Source organism: Macaca thibetana, chromosome 16 (genome assembly GCF_024542745.1).
Source record: "Macaca thibetana thibetana isolate TM-01 chromosome 16, ASM2454274v1, whole genome shotgun sequence".
NCBI lineage: Eukaryota > Metazoa > Chordata > Mammalia > Primates > Cercopithecidae > Macaca > Macaca thibetana.
Genome location: NC_065593.1, coordinates 76,025,656 through 76,053,125, shown reverse-complemented (window position 1 = coordinate 76,053,125; position 27,470 = coordinate 76,025,656). Strand labels below are relative to the sequence as shown.

At 55.6% G+C, this 27,470-nt stretch overlaps 1 protein-coding gene across 2 annotated transcripts; it reads left to right on the top strand.

The window, feature by feature from the left end:
• The first annotated feature begins 841 nt into the window (after positions 1-841).
• On the top strand, positions 842-27,470 carry KCNH6 (potassium voltage-gated channel subfamily H member 6). 2 transcript variants are annotated; one of them, XM_050764953.1, is made up of 13 exons: positions 842-991; positions 1,641-1,871; positions 7,638-7,799; positions 7,884-8,089; positions 11,379-11,804; positions 13,145-13,544; positions 16,169-16,368; positions 16,505-16,757; positions 20,377-20,570; positions 21,737-21,821; positions 22,408-22,570; positions 23,241-23,427; positions 23,772-24,913. In XM_050764953.1, exons 1-13 carry the CDS (start codon positions 916-918, stop codon positions 24,063-24,065), a joined length of 2,877 nt encoding a protein of 958 aa, XP_050620910.1. In that variant the 5' UTR covers positions 842-915; the 3' UTR covers positions 24,066-24,913. The 2 variants fall into 2 exon arrangements, with proteins under 2 accessions (XP_050620910.1, XP_050620909.1); XM_050764952.1 differs by lacking the exons at positions 842-991; positions 1,641-1,871 and adding an exon at positions 27,287-27,470 and having other exon boundaries at positions 7,659-7,799; positions 23,772-24,108.

The following is a 27,470-nucleotide window of genomic DNA, read 5'->3' as shown; positions in this document are numbered from 1 at the left end:
AGTAGACAGGCTTCGCCATGTTGACCAGGCTGGTCTCAAACTCCTGACCTCAGGTAATCCTCCCATCTCTACCTCCCAAGGTTCTGGGATTACAGGCATGAGCCACTGCACCTGGCCTTTATTGCATATTTCTTGCACACCTTCATGTGTACTCCTATCCCCTCCTCCCAGGACCAGGCCCTGGCTGGGCTTGGCAACAGGAGCTCTGCATGGGACCTAGGTCTCAGCTGAGCTGGAGGTCACTTGCTGTAAGAGCAGGCCAGAGGCCTAATGGTATCATTGCCAGGGTCGGACCCAGTGGACAGACCCGGAAGAAAGCCTCAGCCAAAGACCACCTGAGGCCCCTAACAACCCTTTCTGTAGCCCCCCTCCTGCCTGGGAGATTTCCTGCACTGGGAAGGGAGACTCCCTTTGGTACTGGGAGGGGATCCAAGAGGTGCTGAGGCTATTGGCCCTTGGGACACGAACAGAAGCAGCTCCCCAGAGAACACCTGCCCTATTCCAGGGCCGGGACCCCAGCCCTGCCCCGCCCTGTCCCGTAGGATGCAAGGCCCCGCCCCAGCCCCGTCGGGTCCCAGAGAAACTGCCCCGCCCAGCGGCCCCCTCTCCGCCGCCGGCGCGCGGCTTCTTTCAGCACCAAGGCGAGGACAGCTCCCGGGCCGTCTCAGAGGAGAGGAGGCGAGGAGGGCGCGGGCCAGGGAGGCGAGCGGAGGGCAGGAGAGCGCAGGAAAGGAAAGGAGAGGTGGGGTAGGAGTGGGGAGGGAAGGGCAGGGGAGGGCAGACGCAGGCTGGCGGGCGGGGCGTGGAGCCCGGGGGCGGCGCCCACCCGAGCCGGACGCTGCTGAGCCCGAGGACAGACAGAGACGCCGGGAGTCGGGGACGCCTGTGGCTCCCGGCAGGGGCCGCCGCCGAAAGATGCCGGTCCGCAGGGGCCACGTCGCTCCCCAGAACACTTACCTGGACACCATCATCCGCAAGTTCGAGGGCCAAAGTGAGTGTGTGTATGTTGGGGCGGGGGGACGATCTGGAGTCCTGGTTCCGTGAAAGCGGGGGCCGGACCCCTTTACTAACTTCTAACCGGGCAAGGTGGTGAGTGCCGGGTACTGAATGCAAAATCCTTCCTTTGATGTCCCTAACACCTTCTCCTCCAGCGGGACCCGCTCGCCTTAAATGCTGTCCTCTTTTCTGGAACACAAGGAGCAGGGTGCAGCCCTTCCCTCCCCACCCCCAGCTGTTTCCTTGGTGCCCCAAGTCCGAACCTCCCCTTCCAGCCACTGCCCGCCCCCGCACCCGCGTCCTCCAGAGGCTTTCCTGAGTCCTTCCTTTCCTTCCTTTTCATATCCTGGCGCTGGTCTTCCCAGGAGCTTTCCCAGGCCAGACCCCCATCTGGTCACATGCCTGCCTCCCTTTCTGACACTTTTCCTGTTTCCAGGAGGCCTTGGGCCTTCCTTCCACCTCATGACCCTCACTGCCCTAGTCTTCCCACAATCCCCAGGCCTGACTCCCCCCCTCGTTCTGGTCACTGCCCTGCTCCTCTGCCTAAATTCCCCTTACTGCCCCCAAGAGTCCTTATGATCTTTCCCTCCCTGCCTCGGGATCCTGGCTCCCATGGACTTTTTGCCTCCCACCTCCCACCCCAGGTCGGAAGTTCCTGATCGCCAATGCTCAGATGGAGAACTGCGCCATCATTTACTGCAACGATGGCTTCTGTGAACTCTTTGGCTACTCCCGAGTGGAGGTGATGCAGCAACCCTGCACCTGCGACTTCCTCACAGGCCCCAACACACCAAGCAGCGCTGTGTCTCGCCTAGCGCAGGCCCTGCTGGGGGCTGAGGAGTGCAAGGTGGACATCCTCTACTACCGCAAGGATGGTGAGGCACACTCAGGCCAGAGGCTTTGCAGGGCAGGCTTGGCCCTCTGTCTTGTCCAGCCAGGGTGGCCTTGGAGAAGGCACTGACCCAGGATCCAAAGGGCCTGCACAAACCCTGTTTCTTGTAGGGGCCTTGGTTCCTCCACAGGCATTGGATATGATGCCTTCTGAGGTCCTTTGCAGGAGCTAGGGATCAGGCTGGGCCACCCACTGGTCCTGGCCTGGGGCAGGGCCTCCCACTCTGCCATCCCTCCCTTGTGTCCCTGGTTTCCTGGCTCTCCACTCTGTCACTGTCAGCCCCAGCTGTCAGGCAGCTGGGATGGAAATTAACCTTCCCTCCTCTCCGTCTGCTCCAGGGATTAGAGGAGTCACCACCTCAAGGCCTCTGTGGCCAGGCAAGGCATGGTGGCTTTTGGCTGGGAAAGTGGGGTGGGCCTGCCTCATCCAGTCTTAGTTCTTTGGGGAGACAGGGTCTGGAGTTTTCCCTGACCAGGAGGCTCATTCAGATGGCGTTTGGGTTGTTACTGCCAGCTGGAGCATACTGCAAGCAGAACAGAAGCATAGGTCAGGGACTGAAGACAGAGCTCAGCAGCCCTTGGAAATCCTCCCCCACTCCCCAGGACCGCAGGGTCCTCACTGGACCTGGCAGGATGGGTGGGAATGAGGAAAAGAGCCTGAATGTCCTTGGAAATCTCTTGAATCAATGGCCCCCAACCTGGTTCTGCATCAGAATTACCCAGAGCATGTTTCCCAAAACATGCTTTCTCTAGAGAGAGGCTGACTCAGAAGGTGTGAGATGAGGCCAAGCGGGTATATTCGGAAATATCTCCCTGGTGGTTCTGATGTCCTGCCTACTTTAGGAACCACTGGCTTAGGTAAATCCCTTCATTTCATAGATGTGGAAGGGATTTGCCCAAAATCCCACTGATAGAGTCCAACCTGGGACTGGAACCCAAGTCTCTGGATTCCTCCCTCAGAGATTTCTTTTGAGTAACCCCAAGAGGAAAGAAAGGACCCCAGGTGTCTTTGTGTTTAGAGGCAGGATTTCTGGGGAAGGAAGTGCTCAGGAGAGAGAAGTCCCCAGGGAAGGCAGGCATGAGGCCACCTGAGTGCAGATAAAGAATGGATGTCTCTGGATCGGGACTGAGGAGTGCTGAGAGCCCAGGTTTCAGGAGCCTGGAGTGTGTGGAACATGAGCATGTGTGTGCTTGCATGTGTGTGCCTCTGTGTGTGTGTGTGTGCTTACAAGTGCATACCTGTGTGTGTGTGTGTGTGTGTGTGTGTGTGTGTGTGTGTGTGTGTGTGTGTTTGCAGGCTTCTCAGAGTTACCGCTTCTCGGGTAGGTCCTGGTTGTTCCTGCTGCTGCCACTTGAGTAAGTGGCAGTGGGAAGTACAGCATGCAGGGGCAGCCGGGGGGGACTGGGAAGAATCTAGCTTAGTGTGGCAGCACTCACAGGGTTAATGAAGTCAGAATATTTTTAAAAGCTGTGACCTCACCTCCTCACATCATTGCAGAGAGGAGGTGGCAGTCAGGGGAGTGAGAAGGGTCCTGGGGAACAGGATGGGACAGCAGGAAATGGGGGGTGAGGTACAGCAGGTCCTTACTTTTCCTGTCCTTGACACTAGAGCTATACCTGATCCCAGACTCCAAGGGATGTCAGGTGATGGCTCTTGGGGTCCCCTCAGCACCCTGCAGGTGTCTGGACAGAGGGCAGAAGTCAAAGCCTGGCCTTGGCCCCCTGAGATCAGGACTCAGATCAGAATCCTGTGGGAGTCCTCAGGTCTCAGAAGGGAACCTAGGAACCTTGTCTTGGGGGCAGACCCTCAGTGAAAATGGGAAATTACCCACATACCTTGTGCCCCATAAGTCCCAATCTACTCCCATCCCACCTTCGGCCCTTCCCTATCTTATTGCCCAAGGCTTTGATTACCTGAACCTTCCTGAAATTGTCCTGAAGCCCAGAAAAGTGAGCTTCCCAGCCTGCATTACACCAAGGGAAGGATGTTGTGCTCAGATAACTGATGTTCACCTTAAGGTCCACTCTGACCACAGACCGCATATAATCCTTTTTATTTATTTATTTATTTATTTTAAACAGGGTCTTGCTCTGTTACCCAGCCTGGCAAGAACATAGCTCACTGCAGCCTCCCATATCAGTCTCCCGAGTAGCTGAGTAGCTGAGACTACAGGTGTGCACCATCACACCTGGCTATTTTTTTAATTTTTTGTAGGGATGGAGGTCTCACTATGTTGCCCAGGCTGGCACATGATCCTTTTTTTTACTATATTCACGTACATCTTACAGTCCTGCTGAGGGGCATCCTAATGGTGATTTCCTTCCTCCTCGGGTCAGTACCTCCCTTCCCCCCCAACCCCCAACTCCAGGGAGGTGGGAAGGGGTCCTGAGCAGATCTCTAGCTGATTTATACATAATCCTCTTTTCCTCTAAAGGGGTAATCCACTGAAAATTCTCGAAGTCAAAGTGGAGGGTTTGTGTTCACATAGCTCCACGTTGTGCAGCTACAGACAGTTGGGCTCAAAGAGGCCAGGGCACTTGGCAAAAATACCACAGGAGACAGCTCAGAGACCCCTGGGAAACTGGCTCTTCCTCTATTTGCCTTTGCTAGGAGTGGTGAGAACCTAACAGATAAGGAGGAATGGGGATGTGGCAGGACTAGAACCGGTGAGAGTTTGGAGGGAAGAAAGGAGAGCACTCAGATCCCCCCAGTGTCACCCATGCCTGCCCTGCACTGGCACCTGCCTGAGAGCCCACCCCAGCCTACCTTTCCCGGGTCCTCTTCTCTGAGGATTCCAAACCAGAATCCCCAAGCCAGGTCAGAGGAGTCCTGGGACTTCTCCAGTCCTCAGCTCTTGATGAGGAGGACGGGACAAGGGGCTGCTGTCTGCCCCCACCCTCCCCCCATGTTTACCATATGCACACCCATGAATGCCAGGAGGACCAGGCCAGGAGGTGGCATGCAGTGGCCACTCTCTCAGTGGCAGCTTTTTGTAGCACCAGCCTCTCCCTGGGGGCTCACCACAGTGCTGGATCGGGTGTGCATCAGGAGAGAGAGGTGAAGACAACAAGGAGGCTGTGAGTGCTGGGAAACTGAAGGAAGGAGCCCATTCAAGAGGGAGAGAAGAACACAGAGAAGTGGGGTGTCCCAGGGGAGAGAAGTGGGGTGCCTTTGCTAAGAAAAGTACAAACCTAGAGGATAAGAAAGAATGGGAATTCCCAGGGGGCAGACAAACCTGCTGCCCTTGGTCAGAGAGGGGGGTGCTGGGAGGAGCTCCTGAAAGGAAACAGCGGGCAGAGACTGTGGTTCCTCCCCCAGGGCCCCAGCGAGGGCATGGGAACACTGCCACTCCTGGGCATAACCTGAGATGTTATACTTACCCACTTTTGGTCACCTAGATGTGGGCTTTTATTGTGTAGGGGCTCTGAGCCACAGGTAAGCAAGGACAGCCTGGGGCAGCCTGAGGCATTCGAAGAATGCTCTGCACTCTTCCAAATCCTCCTAGCCTCCTGTCTGCCTACCCCACAGGCCGCAGGTATGGGGGCGGGGCATGGGGTACCATGCACCGACACCCCACCCCAGCCCCAGCCCTCACTGCTATAACGGGCTGGTCTTTGGTCCATTCCCAGCCGCAATTTTCCAATTGCATCAATTTTCCAGTAACATCAATTGCTGGGTGCAGCCACTCCAAGACTTCGTTGGCAGCCCCCAGCAGCTGAGAGAGCCTGGAGGCCCTCTGCCCCTCTGCCCAGCTCTGCCCTCTCCCCGACCCCTGCCAGTCCAGATCTTTGCAGTGCCAGAAAGATTGACAATATAATCTGGTCTTAGGAGCAGTGTACCAGGCCACTGGCCAAGGAGGCTCCCTATCCAGGTTTCAGCGTCCAAGTGTTGCCATGCCCCAGGCTGACTAGAGTGATGGGCTTGGGCCTGGGAGTCTGGGCCTGTAGCACTGTGCGCCCAGGAGTGGGTGAAGCAGGCAGGCACCTCTCCCCGGTGTGGATGTCTCCCCTGGGCCCAGGCAGCAGATGGTAGATGGCTGCCTGGTGCCTGGGAGTCCAGAAATCCAATACGGGAGATTCCTACTCCCCGGGGAGGAAAGCGAGAGGGAGGATAGGGGTGGCTCAGCTGCACCCCAGCTCTGATGGCTGTGAGGAGGGGCTGAGGATGAAACAAGGAGTCTGGTGGAGAGTCATTCCAGTGAGTTCCACAGCAGCGATACTCCCACCAGCGTCCGGCCTGCGTCCCCCACACATCGGCTTCCATCCACTCAGTCAACAAACAACACCTGGGACAGGTGAAGCAGAGCCTAACCTGCCCTCAGGGAGTGCAGCTCTGCCTTCTCATTTGCATGGTCACCTGAGGCCCCTGCCCCATGAGGATCCTGCCCTTTGGGCCTGACACCTGCCAACAGTTTGAGTTGAGGGACATAGGACTCCCATGGAGAGGGTGCTCATGGGGTGCCCGGCTTGGGGCTGTTGGGTATGGGGTATTTTGTTTGTTTATTTATTTAAGACAGAGTCTCCCTCTGTCACCCAGGCTGGAGTGCAGTGGCATGATCTTGGCTCACTGCAACCTCAGCCTCCTGGGTTCAAGCGATTCTCCTGCCTCAGCCTCCCGAGTAGCTGGGACTATAGGCCCACACTACCACGCCCGGCTAATTTTTGTATTTTTAGTACAGATGGGGTTTCACCATGTTGGTCAGGCTGTTCTTGAATTCCTGGCCTCAAGTGATTCGCCTGCCTCAGCCTCCCAAAGTGCTGGGATTACAGGCATGAGCCACCGCGCCTGACCAGGTATGGGACATTTTAACTGGTATTGTTCCACCCACCGAAGGGGGCTGCAGCGAGACCCTGAAGGGGCAGAGTCTATAGCCTGAGAGGCACAGGGCAGCCAGCTACTGGGTGTGGGTTGCCCAAGATGATGGGAAAGGTGGCTGGAGGGGCCTGCCTTGTCCCCACATGGACATCCTTCTCCGTTTCTGGTGCCCAGGCCACTGCTCTGCCTACTCCCTGGGCCCAGCCCTGTCTTGGGACCTCACACTCCTCCTAGGCCCAGAGCAGCAGCCTGGTTCTGGCCCCAGCACCCTCCTCCTAAACAAGTTCCTTCCCTTTTCCAAGCTATTGCATCCTGCAAAACCAGGGATCCTCTCTCCATGCTCCCTCCCAGCCCTTGAAAGTCAGTTTCTGAGAACCCCAGGCTCTCTTCTGCAGAATGGGGGTCCATGCCTGCCCCTCAGGGACCTCCTGAGGCCAAATATTCCAGCTGGCCCCATGCCCAGCACTTAGTGTACTTTCAACAACGAATTCCTCCCCGCATCACAGGAGCAGGGCATCTTTGCAGGATGGGAATATGGGAAGAGAGCCCAGGGCCAACCCAACTCCATGGGGTAGAATGCCCAGCCTCACCTCCCCACTTAATCCACCCCCATCTGCTCAGCTTTAATTACAGCAGAAGCAGACCTTGAGGTTAAGCTCTGAGCTGATGGCCAAGCGTGGACTTGGGCCTGATCTGATGCTACCTTATCTCCTAATGAGCAGCTTAGCCGCTCTCCCCACCTCTGCCCTGTGGGTGGAGCACCAGCTGCGCAGCCTTACCCACCCTCTGCCCAGTAGCTCTGGTCACTGTCCAGGCCTCTTCACCCCAGTGGCTGCCCTTCACTTGACCTTCACTCAGCCCCTTCCCTAGCCAGATCACTGCAGGAGGGGACTCCTTCAGGGCCCACTCCCCATCCCCCCAATGGTGTTTGCAGCCTCCAGCTTCCGCTGCCTGGTGGACGTGGTGCCCGTGAAGAATGAGGACGGGGCTGTCATCATGTTCATCCTCAACTTCGAGGACCTGGCCCAGCTCCTGGCCAAGCGCAGCAGCCGCAGCTTGTCCCAGCGCCTATTGTCCCAGAGCTTCCTGGGCTCCGGTGAGGCAGGGTGAAGGTGGCGGTGGGAGGGACGCATGAGGGTCCCCTGGTCCTGGCTGCTCTGACTTCTGGCCCTGGTTTCAGAGGGCTCTCACGGCAGGCCGGGCGGACCAGGGCCAGGCACAGGCAGGGGCAAGTACAGGACCATCAGCCAGATCCCGCAGTTCACACTCAACTTTGTGGAGTTCAATTTGGAGAAGCATCGCTCCAGCTCCACCACGGAGATTGAGATCATCGCGCCCCATAAGGTGGTGGAGCGGACACAGAACGTCACTGAGAAGGTCACCCAGGTGCGGGCCTGCAAAGCAGGGTGTGCGGAGCTGTGCCAGGCCTCCAGGGTCCTCTCCCAGGCTCTGGGCCCAGGCCCTTCTGGGGCCTTGGCCGGTAAAGAGATCCTGCTTGTCCAGCCTCTAATATCTGGTTCGAGCCCCAGGTGTCCTGTCCTTTTTGAGACTTAAAGACCTACAGGTCTGCCTGAGGTCACAGCTGTTGTGCCCAGCTCCTGGAGCCAGAGGAGGCTGGGGTCAGCAGGGCCTGTGAACGATGCTGACGCCTAGGCCTGGAGAAGCTAGGGCAGCGAGTGGACATGCAGGCTACCACGGGGTCCTGCCCAAGGCTCAGCCTGTCACAGGGAAGGAAAGGCAGAGAGGAGACATGCCAGGGCCAAACTGAGAGGAGAGCTGGCATGCGGGCGTCCCAGCCTTGTGCCACCCCCTTGCCTTTGAGACAAAAGCCACCCTCCCTACTTCCTTCCAATGTGAACACAGGCAGGGTGGGGCAGGGCAGGGCTGCCACCTCCAGCTATCTTTAATCAGCTTCCTGGGGGCCAGGCCCTGAAGGACCCCTGCAGCTCCTCCTTGGCCACCCCAAGGCAGGCTTCCGTGGGTCCTCTGCTCCAGCTCACCCTGCTGTCCTTTTTCATGAGGCTGGAAATAGGCCTAACCATTCCAGAGGGAAATGCAAGGAGCCCTGCTGGAGGCTCCAGCGACCACAGTCCTGGCACTGACTCCCTGTGTGATCTTGGCCAGGGAAACTACCAGCCCCCTTTCTAGACCTCAGGGCTTTCATGTGCAGGAGAGACATTGACTAAATGGTCTCTGGGGACCCATTTGACATTGAGTAGTTCTGGCCCCAGGAGACAGACAAAGCTATAAGCCGTAGCCAGGGGTCCAGGCCAAGGTTGAGCAATGCAGAGCCCAGAGTGGCCTGCTCCCAGCTTTCCTTTCCCAGCTGTCCCTGTGTTGGGGCTGGAGGCAGCTCTTTTCCCTCCTGCCTGTTTTCACCTGAAGCACAGTTGCTGCTGGAACCAGGTGTGGGGAAACCACTCAGCACCTCACTGAGCTCAAGGATCCCAAGGAGGGCAGGACGCCAGGCTGTAGGACTGTGCCCTATGAGGTCAGGCAGAGTGGCCCAAAGGCCTGACCCTGGGAAGCCCCCCAGCTGCTTACCCCAGGGCATCTTAGGTTGATGCCACTGTTGGTGGCTGCCATGGTGGGGGCTGTTAGACTGGAAAGTAGTTGGTGAAGACAGCCAGGCCTGGCTGGGCCCATAGTCCCGGCACCTGCCCAATCTGCCTGCCCCTGTTTGTTCCTTAGCTTGGCTCCTCTTGGCATCACTCCCCCACTCCATGTGGGTCTTAGGTCCAGGGAGGTGCCTGACAGATCTCAGGGGAAAGGGCAGGCGAGGACCCAGATCAGGGAAGTCACATCGGCCTCAACCAGAACTTGAAGAGCTTCAACGGCTGTGGCCTCACACCAGAGCCTGGGTGTCCTGAGGGCCTTGCACCTCTGGGGGACTTGGGCAGGGTGGGCTTTGCCACAAAGGGCCCTCAAGCTGGCTTTGGAGGCAGTGGGAGATTTTGGGGGTCCCCCTGTCTGGGGGCCCTGAGGAGCTGCGGAACTCTCCTCTCAGCCTACTTTAAACCACCCCCCACCATTCCTTCTGTCTCCCTCCCACTCCCCACCCAGGCAGGCCTAGGGAAGGGCCTTGTTTCACCCTAACAGGGTCCTAGCGGCCTCTGATACCCAGGGTGTGACGGCAGCTGCTCCTGATCAGGGAGCCCCAGTTTCCGGTGCTCATTCAGGGACCTGCAGTTGAGAGCTCATGTGGACCAAGAGCTGGGCACACAGGGAGGAGAGGGCCGGCAAGGGAGCCAAACTCAGTGAGCCCATGACTCAGTGGAGCACCACCATGCAGCTGGGTAGATACAGGGACAGGGAGAAAATAAAAAAAGAGCCCAAGTCTATGTGGATTCAGAGGGGGCTTCCTGGGGAAGTACAAAGTGAGGCCTCAAGGCTGAGCAGGTCACTGCAGGGTGGGGACATGGTAGCTGCGCTCAAGGGTTTGGATGTCAGATAGGGACCCTCTGGTTGAAACCAAATGGATCTGCCTTATTGTGATCCCACCTCCTAATTGATTTTGTTTGCAAGGTCAAACCTTACATTGCAAATTTTCCTAAACCTGAACCATCCACCAGATCTCATCTGGTGGGAGAGGAGGTCCATGGAACACCCTTCCGGCTCCATCCTTGTCTGGAGCAGTGTCTGATGAGGATGAGGGAGGAGGAGGGTGGACGGGGAATTGCTGTGTAGAGCAGCGCGTGCCATCTCCGTGAGAATAGATGCATCTCACTAACTACATGAGAACAGATGCATCTCATTTCCTCACTACCCGTGGCTTTTGTTGTCCTTTGTGATTTCATTTTGCAGATGAGGGAACTGAGGCTCACAGAGGTTACAAAACTTGTGTAAGGCTCACCTATAGCACATGTCACACCTGGGATTCAACCGGGGAGGCCTGGCTTCAGTACCCATGCCCTTCCTAATGCCCTGGCTGCCTCTCGTGTTGGGCAGCTGGGCCTAGAGATCCTGGGTTAATCACAGTCTTGGAGGTGGGGGCGGGAGGGGATAAGGGAGAAGTGAGGTCTCTGCAGAAGGTGATGTTCCAAACTCTTGGACATGTGTGGGGAGGAGTCAGTTTTCCTTTGCCCAGGACCTGTTGAGGGTCCAGGTTGGCTGCACCCCTACCCCATGGACTATTTCCATGAGAGGCTCTGAGTTGGTCCCAGAGAGGGCACTCACTGGTCCAGCCTCCCCAGGGCCCTCAGAAAGGAAGACGCTCTTCTAGGGGTGACCTGTTCCTATCAGGAACCCTGACCACAGGGGGCCTCCCAAGCCCACCAGAGAGGATCAGCCCACCAGTTACCCCTTCAGTGGGCTCTTGTGTGGAATGGGCCCACAGATGACCATGGGCCTGGCCCTCCCCTGCCCTGGCTCCACCCACTCCAGGATGTTTCCAAGGCAGCTTGTGAGCATCAAACCTGGGGTCGCTATGGGGCAGAGCCATACCCCTCCTCTTGCATCCCAACTCCTTTCTCTGCACTTCCTCCCGAGGCATCTGTCCCCTTAGGAACCTGCCTTCTCAGACATCCCCCACCCTGTCTCTCCCTCATCCCCTCTGCCCACCAGAGCCATGGTCATCCACCCTCTCCCACTACACCTTCCCCAGGCCTCAGCCCTCTAGGCTGGTCTCACCAGCTGTGGCTGCCCCCGACCTGACCACCCTCGGCCTCACCCCTAGGTCCTGTCCCTGGGCGCGGATGTGCTGCCCGAGTACAAGCTGCAGGCGCCGCGCATCCACCGCTGGACCATCCTGCATTACAGCCCCTTCAAGGCCGTGTGGGACTGGCTCATCCTGCTGCTGGTCATCTACACGGCTGTCTTCACACCCTATTCAGCTGCCTTCCTGCTCAGCGACCAGGACGAATCGCGGCGTGGGGCCTGTGGATATACCTGCAGTCCCCTCACTGTGGTGGATCTCATCGTGGACATCATGTTCGTCGTGGACATCGTCATCAACTTCCGCACCACCTACGTCAACACCAATGATGAGGTGGTCAGCCACCCCCGCCGCATTGCCGTCCACTACTTCAAGGGCTGGTTCCTCATCGACATGGTGGCCGCCATCCCTTTTGACCTCCTGATCTTCCGCACCGGCTCCGATGAGGTGAGCAGACCCTCTCCAGGCCAGCAGCTGTGGCTGTCCTCTGCACGCTGGCCTCAAGCCCTCCCTGCTGCACAGCACTAGGTGCGGAGAATACCTGGCACTGGGCACTTTTGCTGAAGCACGTGGAGGTGGAGAGGAGGCCCTGGAAAAGGACCTGCCGAGGCTGCACCCCCAGGCCTCTGCCCCTCTGCCCCCTCTCCGAGTAGGCCCTGGTAAGAGGAGCAGGCTGCTCATTCCAGGATGGGCACTCATGTGGTCCCGGCCCCTCATGCTCACTTCTAAACTGCACTCACCCTGGAGGGAGAAAGGGATCCCCAGGCCACTCCCCAGTGCACCCTGGGTCCCACCTCGCCCCCTAGCCCTCCACTATGCCCACCCGGCTGCCCATAGGTGACATGAAGGCATCTACATGCCTTTCTCATAGCTTCCAGTCCCACGGTCTCCTCTTGCCCACTCTCCTCAGGATCAGCTTTTCACTGAAATCGACTCTGCCTTCTGTGTTCCAGTACCCCCTCCTCACCCCAGCCTGTCCAGCAGGGGGTGTCCAGCAGGGCTCCTCTCCTCCAAGCCCCCATAAGACACAGCAAATCCACCCTCCTACCCCGCTGCCCCCACCTGGACACTGAGTAGCCTTCGTACTCATCCGTGTCCCATCACCAAACTTGCCAGCCACCCGCCCCTCCACACAACTGCCACAGCAAGTTTCAGATCGCTTACTTGACCCTGTGTTCCACCTTCTGGGATGTACAGGGTCCTCAGAATTTTCAGTGGCTCCCCAAGGCCTACAGAATAGAAGCCAAGCTGGTGATGGACCCTGAAGCCCACAGGGCCCCTGCCCGCCCTGCCCTTCCCAGGCACGGCTCTCGCTGCTCCTCCATGTTCCATATGCGCACCAGGCTGTAGTGCCACGCTCGGTTTCCCATGTGGGCCACGCACTTCACACCTCAGTGCCATTGCTCATGCTGCTCCTTGAGCCAGGAGTGCCCTTTCCCTCTCCCTCCCGTCTGCCTGGAGCCCTAGCCTCCTCTCTCTAGGCTCACCTCATGTGTCACCTCATCCATGAAGCTTCCCCTGACCTGCCTCTGCAGACTTGACCTCCTCTTCCTCTGTGCTCCCACTGGACTTCTGTCCTAGCAACCGGAACACTATTTTGAGCTTTAGGCTGAGATCCTTAATGTCCCATACCGTGCCACACTGCCAAGTGCGTGGCCCGGAGCAGGTTCTCCATAAAGTTTTGTTGAATGACTATGTGGTTGTATGCATGAGTGAACAAAAGCAGGCCTCAGTGCACCCATCCAAGGGCTGACCCCAGCCCTGTTACCATTTCCCTACCCCTCCAGACCACAACCCTGATCGGGCTATTGAAGACAGCGCGGCTGCTGCGGCTGGTGCGCGTGGCACGGAAGTTGGACCGCTACTCTGAGTACGGGGCGGCTGTGCTCTTCTTGCTCATGTGCACCTTTGCGCTCATTGCGCACTGGCTGGCCTGCATCTGGTACGCCATCGGCAATGTGGAGCGGCCCTACCTGGAACACAAGATCGGCTGGCTGGACAGCCTGGGTGTGCAGCTTGGCAAGCGCTACAACGGCAGCGACCCAGCCTCGGGCCCCTCGGTGCAGGACAAGTATGTCACAGCCCTCTACTTCACCTTCAGCAGCCTTACCAGCGTGGGCTTCGGCAATGTCTCACCCAACACCAACTCCGAGAAGGTCTTCTCCATCTGCGTCATGCTCATTGGCTGTGAGTGAGACCTCATGCCATGGCCTAACTTCATGCTCTGGTCTTACCTGTGAAATTTTATTTGTAGTTTTGTACTGAGATAGAACATAACACATAGCAACAATTCATGCAGTACACTGATCCTAAGTGTGCAGCACAATGAATTTTTGCTGGCGTGTGCACCAATTGTACACAAAATGTAACACCCACACAGTCTATGCTATCTGCCAGGCACCAAGACAGGCTACATAATTTGCAGGGCCCAGAGCAAAATGAAAATGTAGGGACCCTTGTTTAAAAATTATTAAGAATCAGCCAAGTGCTGGGCGCGGTGGCTCAAGCCTGTAATCCCAGCACTTTGGGAGGCCGAGACGGGCGGATCATGAGGTCAGGAGATCGAGACCATCCTGGCTAACCCAGTGAAACCCCGTCTCTACTAAAAAATACAAAAAATTAGCCGGGCGAGGTGGCGGGCGCCTGTAGTCCCAGCTACGCGGGAGACTGAGGCGGGAGAATGGCGTGAACCCGGGAGGTGGAGCTTGCAGTGAGCTGAGATCCGGCCACTGCACTCCAGCCTGGGCGCCAGAGCGAGACTCCGTCTCAAAAAAATAAAAATTAAAAAAAAAAAAAAAAAAAAAAAAAAGAATCAGACAAGTGTGGTGGCTCAAGTCTGGTAATCCCAGCACTCTGGGACACCAAAGCAGGTGAATCACCCGAGGTCAAGAGTTCAAGACCAGCCTGGCCAACATGGTGAAACCCCATCTCTACTAAAAAATACAAAAAATTAGCCAGGTGTGGTGGCACATGCCTATAATGCCAGCTACTCAGGAGACTGAGGCAGGAGAATCACTTGAACCTGGGAGGCAGAGGTTGCAGTGAGCCAAGATCGTGCCACTTGACTTCAGCTTAGGTGACAGTGAGACTCCATCTCAAAAAAGAAAAAAAAATTATTAAGAATTTTTCACCGGGTGTGGTGGCTCATGCCTGTAATCCCAGCACTTTGGGAGGCCGAGGTGGGCGGATCATGAGGTCAGGAGTTTGAGACCAGCCTGACCAACATGGTGAAACCCCATCTCTACTAAAAATACAAACATTAGCCGGCATGGTGGCGCACGCCTGTAGTCCTAGCTACTCAGGAGGCTGAGGCAGGAGAATAGCTTGAACGCGGGAGGCGGAGCTTGCAGTGAGCTGAGATGGCGCCACTGCACTCCCCTGGGTGACAGAGCAAGACTCCGTTTCAAAAAAAAAAAAAAGAATTTTTCGACAGTGACAGCAGAGTATTAAACCAAATGCAGGGCTCTTAGCATGCGGCCCCGTGTGTCCACACGGGTTGCACACATGAAGCCAGCTCTGCCAGGCACTCTTTTAAACCCTTCACAAAAGCCCACATTTCATTTCCTTCTGAGCCCAGTTTATAAAGAAAGAACCCAGATAGTGCTAAATTGCCAGAGGGCACACAGCTAGGAAATGTCCGAGTGACCGGATCCCAGCCCAGGGGTTCGGCTCCAAGGCTGTGCTGCTCTCTATCCCTGCTCCCAGCTGCCTGCCTCCCAAGATACCTAGTTTAGGAACACAAGAGGCAGCATGGAATTTTACACATAGATTGAGTTGTCATGTTCAGAGTATTTAGAGATGTGAAAGCCCAAAAAAACAAAAACAAGGGAAGAAAATGGGTGAAAACAAGAAATTGAGATTGCTTTTTTTTGTTGTTTTTGTTTTTTTTGAGACGGTCTCATTCTGTTGCCCAGGCTGGAGCTCAGAGGCACAGTCTTGGCTCACTGCAACCTCTGCCTCCTGGGTTCAAGTGATTCTCATGCCTCAGCCTCCCAAGTAGCTGGGATTATAGGCAGGCACCACCACGCCCGGATAATTTTTGTATTTTTTTGGTAGAGACGGGGTTTCACCATGTTGTCTGGGTTGGTCTCGAACTCCTGACCTCAGGTGATCTGCCCACCTCAGCCTCCCAAAGTGCTGGGATTACAGGCCTGAGCTACCACACCCGGCGGAGACTTTTCTTTTCATTGTATTTTTACAACTTAAAGGAGAAAGCATATCTGAACTTTAAAAATCCATTGCCAGCCGGGCGCGGTGGCTCAAGCCTGTAATCCCAGCACTTTGGGAGGCCGAGACGGGCGGATCACGAGGTCAGGAGATCGAGACCATCCTGGCTAACACGGTGAAACCCCGTCTCTACTAAAAAATACAAAAAAAAACTAGCCGGGTGAGTTGGCGGGCGCCTGTAGTCCCAGCTACTCGGGAGGCTGAGACAGGAGAATGGCGTGAACCCGGGAGGCGGAGCTTGCAGTGAGCTGAGATCCGGCCACTGCACTCCAGCCAGGGCGACAGAGCGAGACTCCGTCTCAAAAAAAAAAAAAAAAAAAAAATCCATTGCCTTCCTTCTTTCTTCTCGGGTGTTTGACCGCTGGGCCCAGTAAGATGCCAAGAGGCACAGGGCATAGGGAGGAGGGCAGGAAGCCCAGGGGCCTTTGTTCCCCATGTGCCCTGGCTCTGCCCTGGTCACTCCTGACTTCTCCCTGGACAGAGGGGTCCCTTACCAGGGAGCTGCTGGAAAGAGGAAGGCCCGAGTAAGCTCAGGCCCAGTGGGGCCGCGGAGGAGCTCACTCCCCTCCCCGCCCCGCCCCCAGCCCTGATGTACGCCAGCATCTTCGGGAACGTGTCCGCGATCATCCAGCGCCTGTACTCGGGCACCGCGCGCTACCACACGCAGATGCTGCGCGTCAAGGAGTTCATCCGCTTCCACCAGATCCCCAACCCGCTGCGCCAGCGCCTGGAGGAGTACTTCCAGCACGCCTGGTCCTACACCAATGGCATTGACATGAACGCGGTGAGCCCCGCCGCTCTGGCCAATGCCCGGGGGAGGCCAAGATCCTGCGGGGGCGGGGCGTCCCCAGAGCCCTCCCCACCCTCTCCCTAGCCCCACCCCGGCCGCGCCCCGCTGGACTTGGCCGCCCGCCTTGCAGGTGCTGAAGGGCTTCCCCGAGTGCCTGCAGGCTGACATCTGCCTGCACCTGCACCGCGCGCTGCTGCAGCACTGCCCGGCTTTCAGCGGAGCCAGCAAGGGCTGCCTGCGCGCATTAGCCGTCAAGTTCAAGACCACGCACGCGCCGCCTGGGGACACGCTGGTACACCTCGGCGATGTGCTCTCCACGCTCTACTTCATCTCCCGAGGCTCCATCGAGATCCTGCGCGACGACGTGGTCGTGGCCATCCTAGGTGGGTCAGGCGGAGTGGACCAGGCCTGTGTTGGGGATTGGATGGAAGGCGGCGGGATTGAAGATGCCCTGCCCAGGTCACCCTCTTCCTGATGAGGATTTTACTTCTACTGGCCAGCAACGTGCACAGCATGTACCCGGGAGAGATATATACCCAGCTTCCTGAATCCTTAAAACAGCCCTCTGCCAGAGGTCCCATTTTCCTGAGAGAGAAGTTGAAGCTGAGGGAGATCATGCTAGTCTGTGGCCAGGCAGGGATTCCAGGGCTGTCAGTGTGACTCAGAAACCCAGGCAGGTCTTCCTACCTTTTTGCACTCTTGGGGAGTTCAGGGAGAAAGGCCAATGGTCTCTCTGGGTGGAGGGGGATTCCCTGGCTGGGGACCCCAGTCTCATTCAGTGCAGACACAGGGATAGCCAGACACTTTGGAGGAAGGGTATGAGCACTGGGCAAGGGGGACAGACAGGTCACAAGCAGCCTCTGCCACATGCCTGCTGTGTGACCTTGGGCAAGTCACTTTACCTCTCTGAGCATCACAGGGTCCTCTCCTAGATTCTCATCTTCCTTGCCTGCCCCATGACTTCACCTCCACCCCAACTTCAGGCTTGCCCTCCTTTGGTCCCCATGATCTGGCTATCCTCCAGCCCCTCTGGACAGGTACCCCTCAGGCTCCCTTCTCTCTCTGCTTCCTCTGGCCTGCTGGTGATCTGCTCTCCTCTCCTCACCTGACACCCTCCCCTGGGCCTGCTCCTCGCTCCCATGGCCTCAGCCTTCACCTGTACCACAAGGATCCCCAGAGCTCTGTCTTCGCCCCGCTGTCTCCTTAAACCAGAATATTCCATTCTTCCTGGGCATGGCCACCTTAGTATTCTATGAGCAGATCAAACTCAATGTATCCCAATCTGAAATCACCTTTCCTCAAAACCAGCTGCTTCAGCATCCCATCACTGTGAAGCATCTGCCCATTGCCCACGCCACAGTCAGCCAAGGGGGCATCCTACTTCATTCCTGCCCACTGTCCACCAGCCAGACTTGTCCATACCTCCCCATCTCACACCTGTCTCCCTGTCCCTGCCTGGATCCAGCCCTCTTTGGGTCCTTCCTGGAAAGATGTTGGGAACTCCTTTCCCATGGCCCTACGGCTGTTTTACTCCTATGCCTGTCTTCTACCTTCTGCCAGTGACCTGAAAGAGACATCTGTACATCTGTCTCTTCTGCTCAAGATCTCTCGATGGCTCCCCATGGGCCATGCGTGGCATCCCCAGTTATCCCAATCCGACCACCCTGTCCCACCACCCTCCGCCTGGTACTTCATGCTCCAGTCAAACTACTTAGAGTTCTCTAAATCTGTGCCCTTGCATGTGCTGCCACTCTGCCTGGAGCGCCCTACCCTGTGCCAGTCCGGCAGATCCCAGTTGTCCTCCAAGGCTGGGCTTAGGCATAGGTTTCTGTATGAGACCTTCCCTCACTCCCAGCCTACCTTAGATGTGCCATCCACGGCTGGGGGCGTGGTGGCTCACGCCTGAAATTCCAGCACTTTGGGGGGCTGAGGTGCGTGGATCACAAGGTCAGGAGTTCAAGACCAGCCTGGCCAAGATGGTGAAACCCCGTCTCTACTAGAAACACAAAAATTTAGCCCGGTGTGGTGGCAGGTGCCTGTAGTCCCAGCTACTTGGGAGGCTGAGGCAGAGAATTGCTTGAACCCAGGAGGTGGAGATTGCAGTGAGCCAAGATCACGCCACTGCACTCCAGACTGGGCGACAGAGCAAGACTCCATCTTGGAAAAAAAAAAAAAGTGCCATCACATGGGAGGGATGATAATTATTATTAATAATTAAGAAGTTAATCCAATTTAAGTCTCAGTCAGAGACATGAAACCTCTCATTTTGTCCTGAGTAGAAAGAGATATTAGATCAGAATCTTTCATCTACTGGAAAACCATCACATAATAGTGTTGCCCAGATTTCAAGCTTCAGGCTTTCATGTGTGGCCCTAGTGAGCCCCTTCCCTCTCCAGGCCTCAGCCCTCTCTTCTGTGAATGTCCTTTGATCCTGTTCTCTTGTGGGGACATATCCCAGCCTCCACCCATCCCTCTGTGCTAAACTGTTAGTGCCACTTGCACAGTGTCACCAGGCTGAGGGTGCTGGACTTTCTGGGGGAGTGGCAATCAAAGCAGTCATGCTCTGTGGCACCCCGGCCTGGGGCTCTCCACCCCTGGGCCCTGACAGTGCAGTGCTGATCACATGCTGTTTCTTCTGCCCTGATTGCCTTTATCATGGGGGCCAGTCCTTGTTTCTCTCCACACAGCCCCCATTTCTCTTCCTCTGTAAGCTCCCTCCTCTCTGTCCCTGCCACCCCTGGCAGGAGGAGCCCCTCCCTCCTCCATGGCCCCATAACTCTTGGTTCTTCCTGTTTCTAGGGCTCTACAGATCATGCTGTAAACTTGTTAGCTGCTTATATACCTATCTTGCAGGGATTTGAGGGGGTCCTTATGGGTGGCACAACATCTTATATTTATATCCTTTGGCCAGCACAGCACCTGGCACCAGGAGGGCCCAGTACCCTTGCCACATACCTGAGCATCACCCATGTCTACCCTGGGACATCCTTCCGCCTTGTCTTGCATGGACCTAGTCAGGTGCCTCTTGCTTTCTTGTTTTGTTTTGTTTTGTTTTTTGTTTGCTTTTTAGATAGAGTCTTGCTCTGTTGCCCAGGCTGGAGTATAGTGGTGCAATCTCAGCTCCCAGCAAACTCCGCCTCCCGGGTTCAAGCGATTCTTCTGCCTCAGCTTCCCGAGTAGCTGGGATTACAGGCCACCATGCCCTGCTAATTTTTGTTTTTGTTGTTGTTGTTTTTAGTAGAGATGGGGTTTCACCATGTTGGCCAGACTGGTCTCAAACTACTGACCTCAAATAATCCACCAGCCTCAGCCTCCCAAAGTGCTGGGGTTACAGGCATGAGCCACTGCGCCCAGCCGCCTGTTGCTTTTTGAGTCACTTTCTCAAGCATCACCTCATCTGCTTCTCTGAACAGTCCAGTGGGGTCGGCAAGGCAGATCAGGTTTTACCCATTTTAGAGATGAAGACTCTGGGGTCCAGACAGGGGGAGTAACTTCCCCAGGCTTCCTCCACCAGGGCCATGCTGGTTACCTGGCCCCACAATCAGGAGTGGGAAGACAAAGAGAAGCCCCCGGCCGTGCCCTGGCGGAGTTAGGTGCTCTGGCCCTGGGTTCCTTGCACCCTGCTCCACAGCACCGGCAGGCCAAGCAGCAGGAAGACGTTGAGACAGACATTGAGGCTTTAGGGCCCCTTCCTGCCACTGTGCCAAAGAGTGTGGGCTACAGGAGGGAGATTCTGATGGATGGTGGTTCTGAAGGGCCTGGAGACAGTGAGAGGAGCCTGTGTGGCTCAAAGGGCACAGGAAGAGAACAGCCACTCCACCACCACCACCCTGCCACCCACAGCCAGCACATCCAGCCATGGATCATTGGCAGAGCTCGATCCTGGGCAGCAGGCCCCAGCCTAGAAGGATGTCTGAGGTTGGGGGAGGTCATGGTCAAAGGACCCTCATAAGGGAGCATGGAGCCAGACCCTGAAGAAACTCCCACCCCTCTGGCTGGCAGGGAAGAATGACATCTTTGGGGAGCCCGTCAGCCTCCATGCCCGGCCAGGCAAGTCCAGTGCAGACGTGCGTGCTCTGACCTACTGCGACCTGCACAAGATCCAGCGGGCAGACCTGCTGGAGGTGCTGGACATGTACCCGGCCTTTGCGGACAGCTTCTGGAGTAAGCTGGAGGTCACCTTCAACCTGCGGGACGTGAGTCAGGGCCAGGTGGGCCAGGGTGGGTAGAAATGCCCAGGCAGCCTGCTGAGGGCTGGGCCTGCCTGGCCTGAGGGCACCCATCTGACCAATACCCTTCCTTTCAACCCCATCCTACAACCTTTGCCATAATTTCTTCTGTGCCTACCATGGCTGGCGTCATGCTAAGTATGAGGATAGCTACTATTTATTAAGCACTGACTATGTGCTAAGGGTGGGGCTTCGTTTACATGATCTCCTTGCAAATGGTATTACTATCCCTATTTTCCAGATGAGGAAACTGAAGATTAGAGGCAATAAATAAATTGGCCAAAGCCATTCAGCTAGTAAATGGCAGAGCCAAAATGTGAATTTAATTTGTCTGACTCCAAAGCCCAGGCATTCCCACCATACCACACCAAGCTGAAAAGGAAGGTGCCTCCCGTCCAGAGGGCTCACAGTGCCAGGCACAGGGGCTGCCAAGAGGTGACAAAGCTGTCTCTCTTCTCACACTTATCCCTCAGTAGAGGAGATTTTGACAACTCAAGAAAAATAAAGAGCCACAAAGTAAAATAGCCAAAGTCACAAAGGTATAAAGGAGAAGCCATGTGGAGATCAAGCTTGCCAAGGAGTGGGACAGCCAGGACCGACCTGGAATGCCCAGAGCAGGGTATCACAGAGGAGGGAACTAATGGGAAGAAGGCAGTGTGCACCTGGCCAGGAAACACAGAGCCCGGGCTGTTTCTTCCCCGGCGCCCCTCCCCCTCCACCTCGGGGGAGGACTCTGCTGGCGTGGGCCCTGTGCCCAGTTTCCTGAGCATGGAGCTGGGTGGGCTTTCTGGCTGTGGACAGCCCTCCCCACACCATCCCCTCACCCCTTCCTCAGTATCTCCCCTCCCCCCACCCCCACAATCTGCACAGGGGACACCTGGTAAGGACTCTGCCTTGGGGCCCCAGCCATCAGGCAGCCAGAATGCCTAGCAGCTGGGCACCAGGACAGGAGGGGTGTGGTCTCTGCGGCCTGGGCCATCTGCAGGAAGCCACCCAGGGCATCGTTGCTGTGCCCAGCTGCTTGTCACTCTTTCACCTAGTTGTGACAGCACCATGGGGTGAGGGCAGGGAAGAACAAAGAGGCCCCATCCCAGTTTTGGTTCCTGTTACTTCACCCTCTTGTTTCCCACAAGGCAGCCGGGGGTCTCCACTCATCCCCCCGACAGGCTCCTGGCAGCCAAGACCACCAAGGTTTCTTTCTCAATGACAACCAGTCAGGTGAGCAAAGCTAGCCCCCGCTCCCACCAGCCCGCAGCCCCTGGCCAGCATCCTGCCCCTCCCATGTCCTCTCCATCCTGCCTCCTCAGCGCCAACCCCTCCATGAATGGAGAGGGGCTCCCTCTCTAGACCCAGAGCTGGAACCTTTGCCCTGCTTCCTCCCCAGTCTCCCAGCCCTGATGGCCTGTGTCCTCAGAGGCAGAGTGAGGGCTCTGTGGTTCAAATGCAACCCCCAGGGGTGTATGGAGACTAGCCAGCCCCCTGAGGTTCCACACCAAGGCATCAGGGGGCCACTGGGCTGCAGCTCCCTGGGCAGTGAAACCAGCGCTAAAAGTCCTCACCCTGCCAGGGTCTCCCCATGAGCTGGGGCCCCAGTTCCCCTCCAAGGGCTACCACCTCCTGGGTCCTGGGAACCAGAACTCCATGGGGGCAGGAGCTTGTGCTCCAGGGCACCCAGGTGAGGAGAGCCACTCTTCATACCCTGTGTCCCCAGGGCAGGTAGGGGGTGGGGGACGGGCTCTACTGAGAAGGGTCAGGCCTGTGGAACCAGCTGGGCCCATCTGAGACTTCCCTTTCCCTCCTGCAGATGCAGCCCCTCCCCTGAGCATCTCAGATGCATCTGGCCTCTGGCCTGAGCTGCTGCAGAAAATGCCCCCAAGGCATAGCCCCCCAACCCCTCAGGGAGACCCAGATTGTTGGCCTCTGAAGCTGGGCTCCAGGCTAGAGCAGCTCCAGGCCCAGATGAACAGGTGAGTGCGCTGTGGCCAGGGCTGGGGGCTGGGCATGGGTAGCCCCTCCTAGTGACTCAGAGACATCACGGGGTGCCAGGTGGGTTTTAGAATGGGGTAGGCCGTTTAGCTGCAGGTCTACCCATGCCTGTCACTAAGCACAGTTCCCCCGATGACTTCCCCTAGCGAACTCTGGAACATGCCAAGGGAGCTTCTCAGGGGAGGGGCACAAGCATGTGCAGAAACAAATTCCACAGGTCCTGGGAAAGGGAAAGGGGGTGTGTCCTATGGATGGCAGGGCTGTGGTGGCAGAGTGGGGGCTTACAGGCAAAGCAGTCTAGCTTCAAATTCTGGCTCTGTTCCCTACCAGCAAGAGTGTGGGCAAGTTACTAAACAGCTCTGAAGCTAGTTTGCCCTTTTGTGAAATGGGGATAGTTAGAACATCCACGTCAAAGCATCTTGGGGACTGAATGTTGTCTGCTTGGTGCCTGCTCACTGGTGGTGTTAGAGTCAGGGGTGTACCGGGGGAATCTGGGCAGGGGCTGAGGATCCCAGTAAGGAAATAGCTTCAGGTAGGCCCCAGGCTGCCATTCCATCTAGCAGGAACAGCACACAGGCTACAAGATTGACAGCTGCCCTCAGGAACTGCTCTTGCCAGCCCTGACCCTGACTGTGGGGTTCTGTCTGGCAGGCTGGAGTCCCGCATGTCCTCAGACCTCAGCCGCATATTGCAGCTCCTCCAGCAGCCCATGCCCCAGGGCCAAGCCAGCTACATTCTGGAAGCCCCTGCCTCCAATGACCTGGCCTTGTTTCCTATAGCCTCGGAGATGACGAGTCCAGGGCCCAGGCTACCCCAGGGCTTTCTGCCTCCTGCACAGGTAAGAGGTGAGGGGATTCCCAGGGACTTACCTAGAAGCAGCTGCATGCCTTCCCTAGCCCGACTTGGTCACAGTGTGGCATCAGGCCCAGAGCCTCTGTGGCCCCAGAGCAGCCAGGGCTTCTGCTTACCTCCTTTATGATCAGAGTCACGGTAGGGTTAGCCTGGGCAAGGTGCTGGCAAAGCCCAGAATGTGACTACAGAGCCTGCAGCTGGGGCCAGGGCAGCAGGACCCTGAGGTGTGGGAAGGTCAAGTACAATTTTTGCCTGAGCCCATCCCTGAAGTCAGGGTGGATTAACCTGTAGCCTGGCCTGGGGTGCATCCCTCTTTCTTGCTCCTCCCAGACCCCAAGCTATGGAGACTTGGACGACTGTAGTCCAAAGCACAGGAGTTCCTCCCCCAGGATGCCTCACCTGGCTGTGGCAACGGACAAAACTCTGGCACCATCCTCAGAAGAGGAACAGCCTGAGGGGCTCTGGGCACCCCTGGCCTCACCTCTGCATCCCCTGAAAGTACAGGGACTCATCTGTGGTCCCTGCTTCTCCTCCCTCCCTGAACACCTTGGCTCTGTTCCCAAGCAGCTGGACTTCCAGAGACATGGCTCAGATCCTGGATTTGCAGGGAGTTGGGGCCACTGAACTCCAAGATAAAGACACCATGAGGGGATTGAAGGTGGGCAAGGTGAGAGTTAAGGGTCTTGAGGAGGTGGCCGGGTGCAGTGGCTCATACCTGTAATCCCAGCACTTTGGGAGGCTGAGGCAGGCAGATAATGAGGTCAGGAGATCAAGACCATCCTGGCTAACACAGTGAAACCCTGTCTCTACTAAAAATAATTTTAAAAAATTAGCCAGACCTGATGGCAGGCGCCTGTAGTCCCAGCTACTGGGGAGGCTGAGGCAGGAGAATGGCATGGACCCGGGAGGTGGAGGTTGCAGTGAGCCGAGACTGCGCCACTGCACTCCAGCCTAGGCGACAGAGCGAGACTCCGTCTCAAAAAAAAGAGGATCTTGGGGAGGCAGACAGCCTCCCAGATGGGCCTCTCCTAATCTCCTAAAGTAGCTACAAACTGCTGATCCAGGTGACCCAGGATGGCGTGGGTGAAGAGGCTCAGGACTTAGCCCAGCCTCCTCCAGGGCTCCATTTAAACAGCAAGCCTGGTGGAGGGTGGGAGAGTCTCAGGTGTGGAGGCAGCTTACAGGATGGAGGGGGCAGTGAAGAAAGAAGTTTCTGATCTACATGAGTACCTTGCTCTGAGCCTCCCAGCTCAAAACCCTCCAGCACCTCATGGCCCAGCACCAAGGCCCAGGGTTGGTCACCATGATCACTCTTACCATGAGACTCCAACCTGGCTGGAGATGGAGGTGTCTTCTGTGGTAGACATGTCAGGACAGACCTCCAGCCCTCTGCTTCTGATGGTTCTGTGACGTTGGGTCTCTTGAGGGCAGTGGAGTGTCACACAGCTAATAAAGTGCACATTTCATGTTGGGCTGGGTGTGTCACTTATCTGAAGGTCATCAGGTCTTTGACTGTGCTGTGGCTTTCTCCAAACCCTTCTTGTAAGGAGCTGGAGACTTACCCTCCACCATATCTAGTGTGTTGGGGACCTGAAGGTGGTTCTGCTGGGTCCAGAAGCTCCTGGAACCTGGGGCTGTTAGGCCGAGGTGAAGGGAAGCAGAGGTGCTGGCTTGGTGGCCCTAGGGGATCATGACAACAGCCAACACTTCGGTAGCACTCGCCCTGTACCAGGCACTGTGCTGACAGCTCTGCAGATACTTGTTCATCTAATCCTCAGAACAACCCCAAGGGGTTGATATTATTATCCCCATTTTAGAGATGTGGGATCAGTAGCAGAGAGACTAAGACACCCAAGCATGAGGGGGAATTCTGAATTCAGGTACTGTTCTGTTTCCTGATCTAGGTGCTGGTTACAGGAGTGTGTTCAGGTTGCCAAAGAGTGTGTTTCTATGTGTAAATTATACCTCAGTTTAAAAAATAATGATAAAAAAAGAGGCCAGGCATAGTGGCTCATGCCTGTAATCCCAGGGCTTTGGGATGAGGATGAGGCGGGAGGACTGCTTGAGGCCAGGAGTCCAAGGTTACAGTAAGCCATAATTGCATCACTGCACTCACAGCCTGGGCAATGGAATAAGACCCTGTCTCAAAATGAAAATTAAAAAAAATCATCCCTGTGCCTAACACAATAGGAAAAGGAGGACATAATTTCAACCCAGATGGTCTAGCTTTGAGAGCATGTGCAATTAACCACTGCTGAAAAGGACAAATTAACCATTGTGCAAGAACTACCTGGTTATTGCTTTTCAATCCTTTGTTCCAGTGTTCTGTAAAAGAATTTCAAATATGTGTATCCCCCTCATGCATTTTTCAGTTGACATCTGAAATATTATAAAATACAATGATATATTTAAATAAATGCAAAGGATGTAATCTCAAGTGTCTTGTAAATATTGATACTTTATAAAACAATTCCATCCTTCATTTGTATTGACCCATTCCTACCCAAATAGCAGTGATTTGAGAGCCACCACCATCCATTTTAAAAACACAAGAAACCCTTCTTTAACATTGTTCTTTTTTCTTTTCTTATAATTCCCACTATTCTTCCCATAGTTTTATCCTACATGTAATTTATTGGTATGCTTCAAAGCCTACTATTGATCACCCTATCATATGTTTGCAACACAAATATGTATACAGGCCGGGTGCAGTGGTTCACTCATGCCTATAATCCCAACACTTTTGGAGGATTGCTTGAGGCCAGGAATTCAAGACCAGCCTGGGCAGCATAGCTCAACCCAGTCTCTACAAAAAAATTTTTTTAATTAGCCAAGCATTGTGATGCGCACCGGTAGTCCCAGGTACTACAGGGCTTGCTGGGAGGCTTGGGTGGGAGAGTCACTTGAACCTAAGAGGTCAAGACTGCAGTAAGCCATGTTCATGCAACTGTACTCCAACCTGGGTAACAGAGCAAGACTCAGTCTCTTTTTTTTTTTTTTTTGAGACAGAGTCTCGCTCTGCGGCCCAGGCTGGGGTGCAGTGGCCGGATCTCAGCTCACTGCAAGCTCCGCCTCCCGGGTTCACGCCATTCTCCTGCCTCAGCCTCCCGAGTAGCTGGGACTACAGGCGCCCGCCACCTCGCCCGGCTAGTTTTTTGTATTTTTAGTAGAGACGGGGTTTCACCGGGTTAGCCAGGATGGTCTCGATCTCCTGACCTTGTGATCCGCCCGTCTCGGCCTCCCAAAGTGCTGGGATTACAGGCTTGAGCCACCGCGCCCGGCCAAGACTCAGTCTCTTAAAAAAAAAAAAAAAAAAAAAAAAGGTTGGTCACGAGGTGGCTCACGCCTATAATCCCAGCACTTTGGGAGGCTGAGGTGGGAGGATCGGTTGAACCCAGCCTGGGTAATACAGCAAGACCTTGTCTCTACAAAAAATAAAAGGAGGTAGGAGGATTGCTTGAGCCCGGGAGGCCAAGGCTGCAATAAGCAGTGTCTCCCCCACTGCACTACCACCTGGGTAACAGAGCAAGACCCTGCCTCAAAACAAATGTGTATCAATTAATTGACATTTTAAAATTAATTTTTTGTAACTTTAATAAGGCTTTAAGGGTTACATCTATTAGTAGTACAGTTGTTCAAAACAACATTTATATTCAATTTTCTAATAAAAACTGAAATTTTATTGGAAATGTAGGTCACAAAAGAAAAAATTTCCTCCCCCCATTAGTTCCTATTATCTGTGGCTAAATATCATTATTTTTTATTAGAATAAGACAAGGTACCACAAATTTTGTACTTCTTTTTCTTTCCTTTTTAAATTTTTTTTTAAACTTTCCTCTTTACAGGGGATTTCCTTTAGCTGGGCGTGGTGGCGGGCACCTGTGATCCCAGCTACTCAGGAGGCTGAAGCAGGAGAATCACTTGAACCCTGAAGGCGGAGGTTGCAGTGAGCCAAGATAGTGCCACTGCACTAGAGCCTGGGCAACACAGCGAGACCCTGTCTCAAAAATAAAATAAAATAAAAAAATA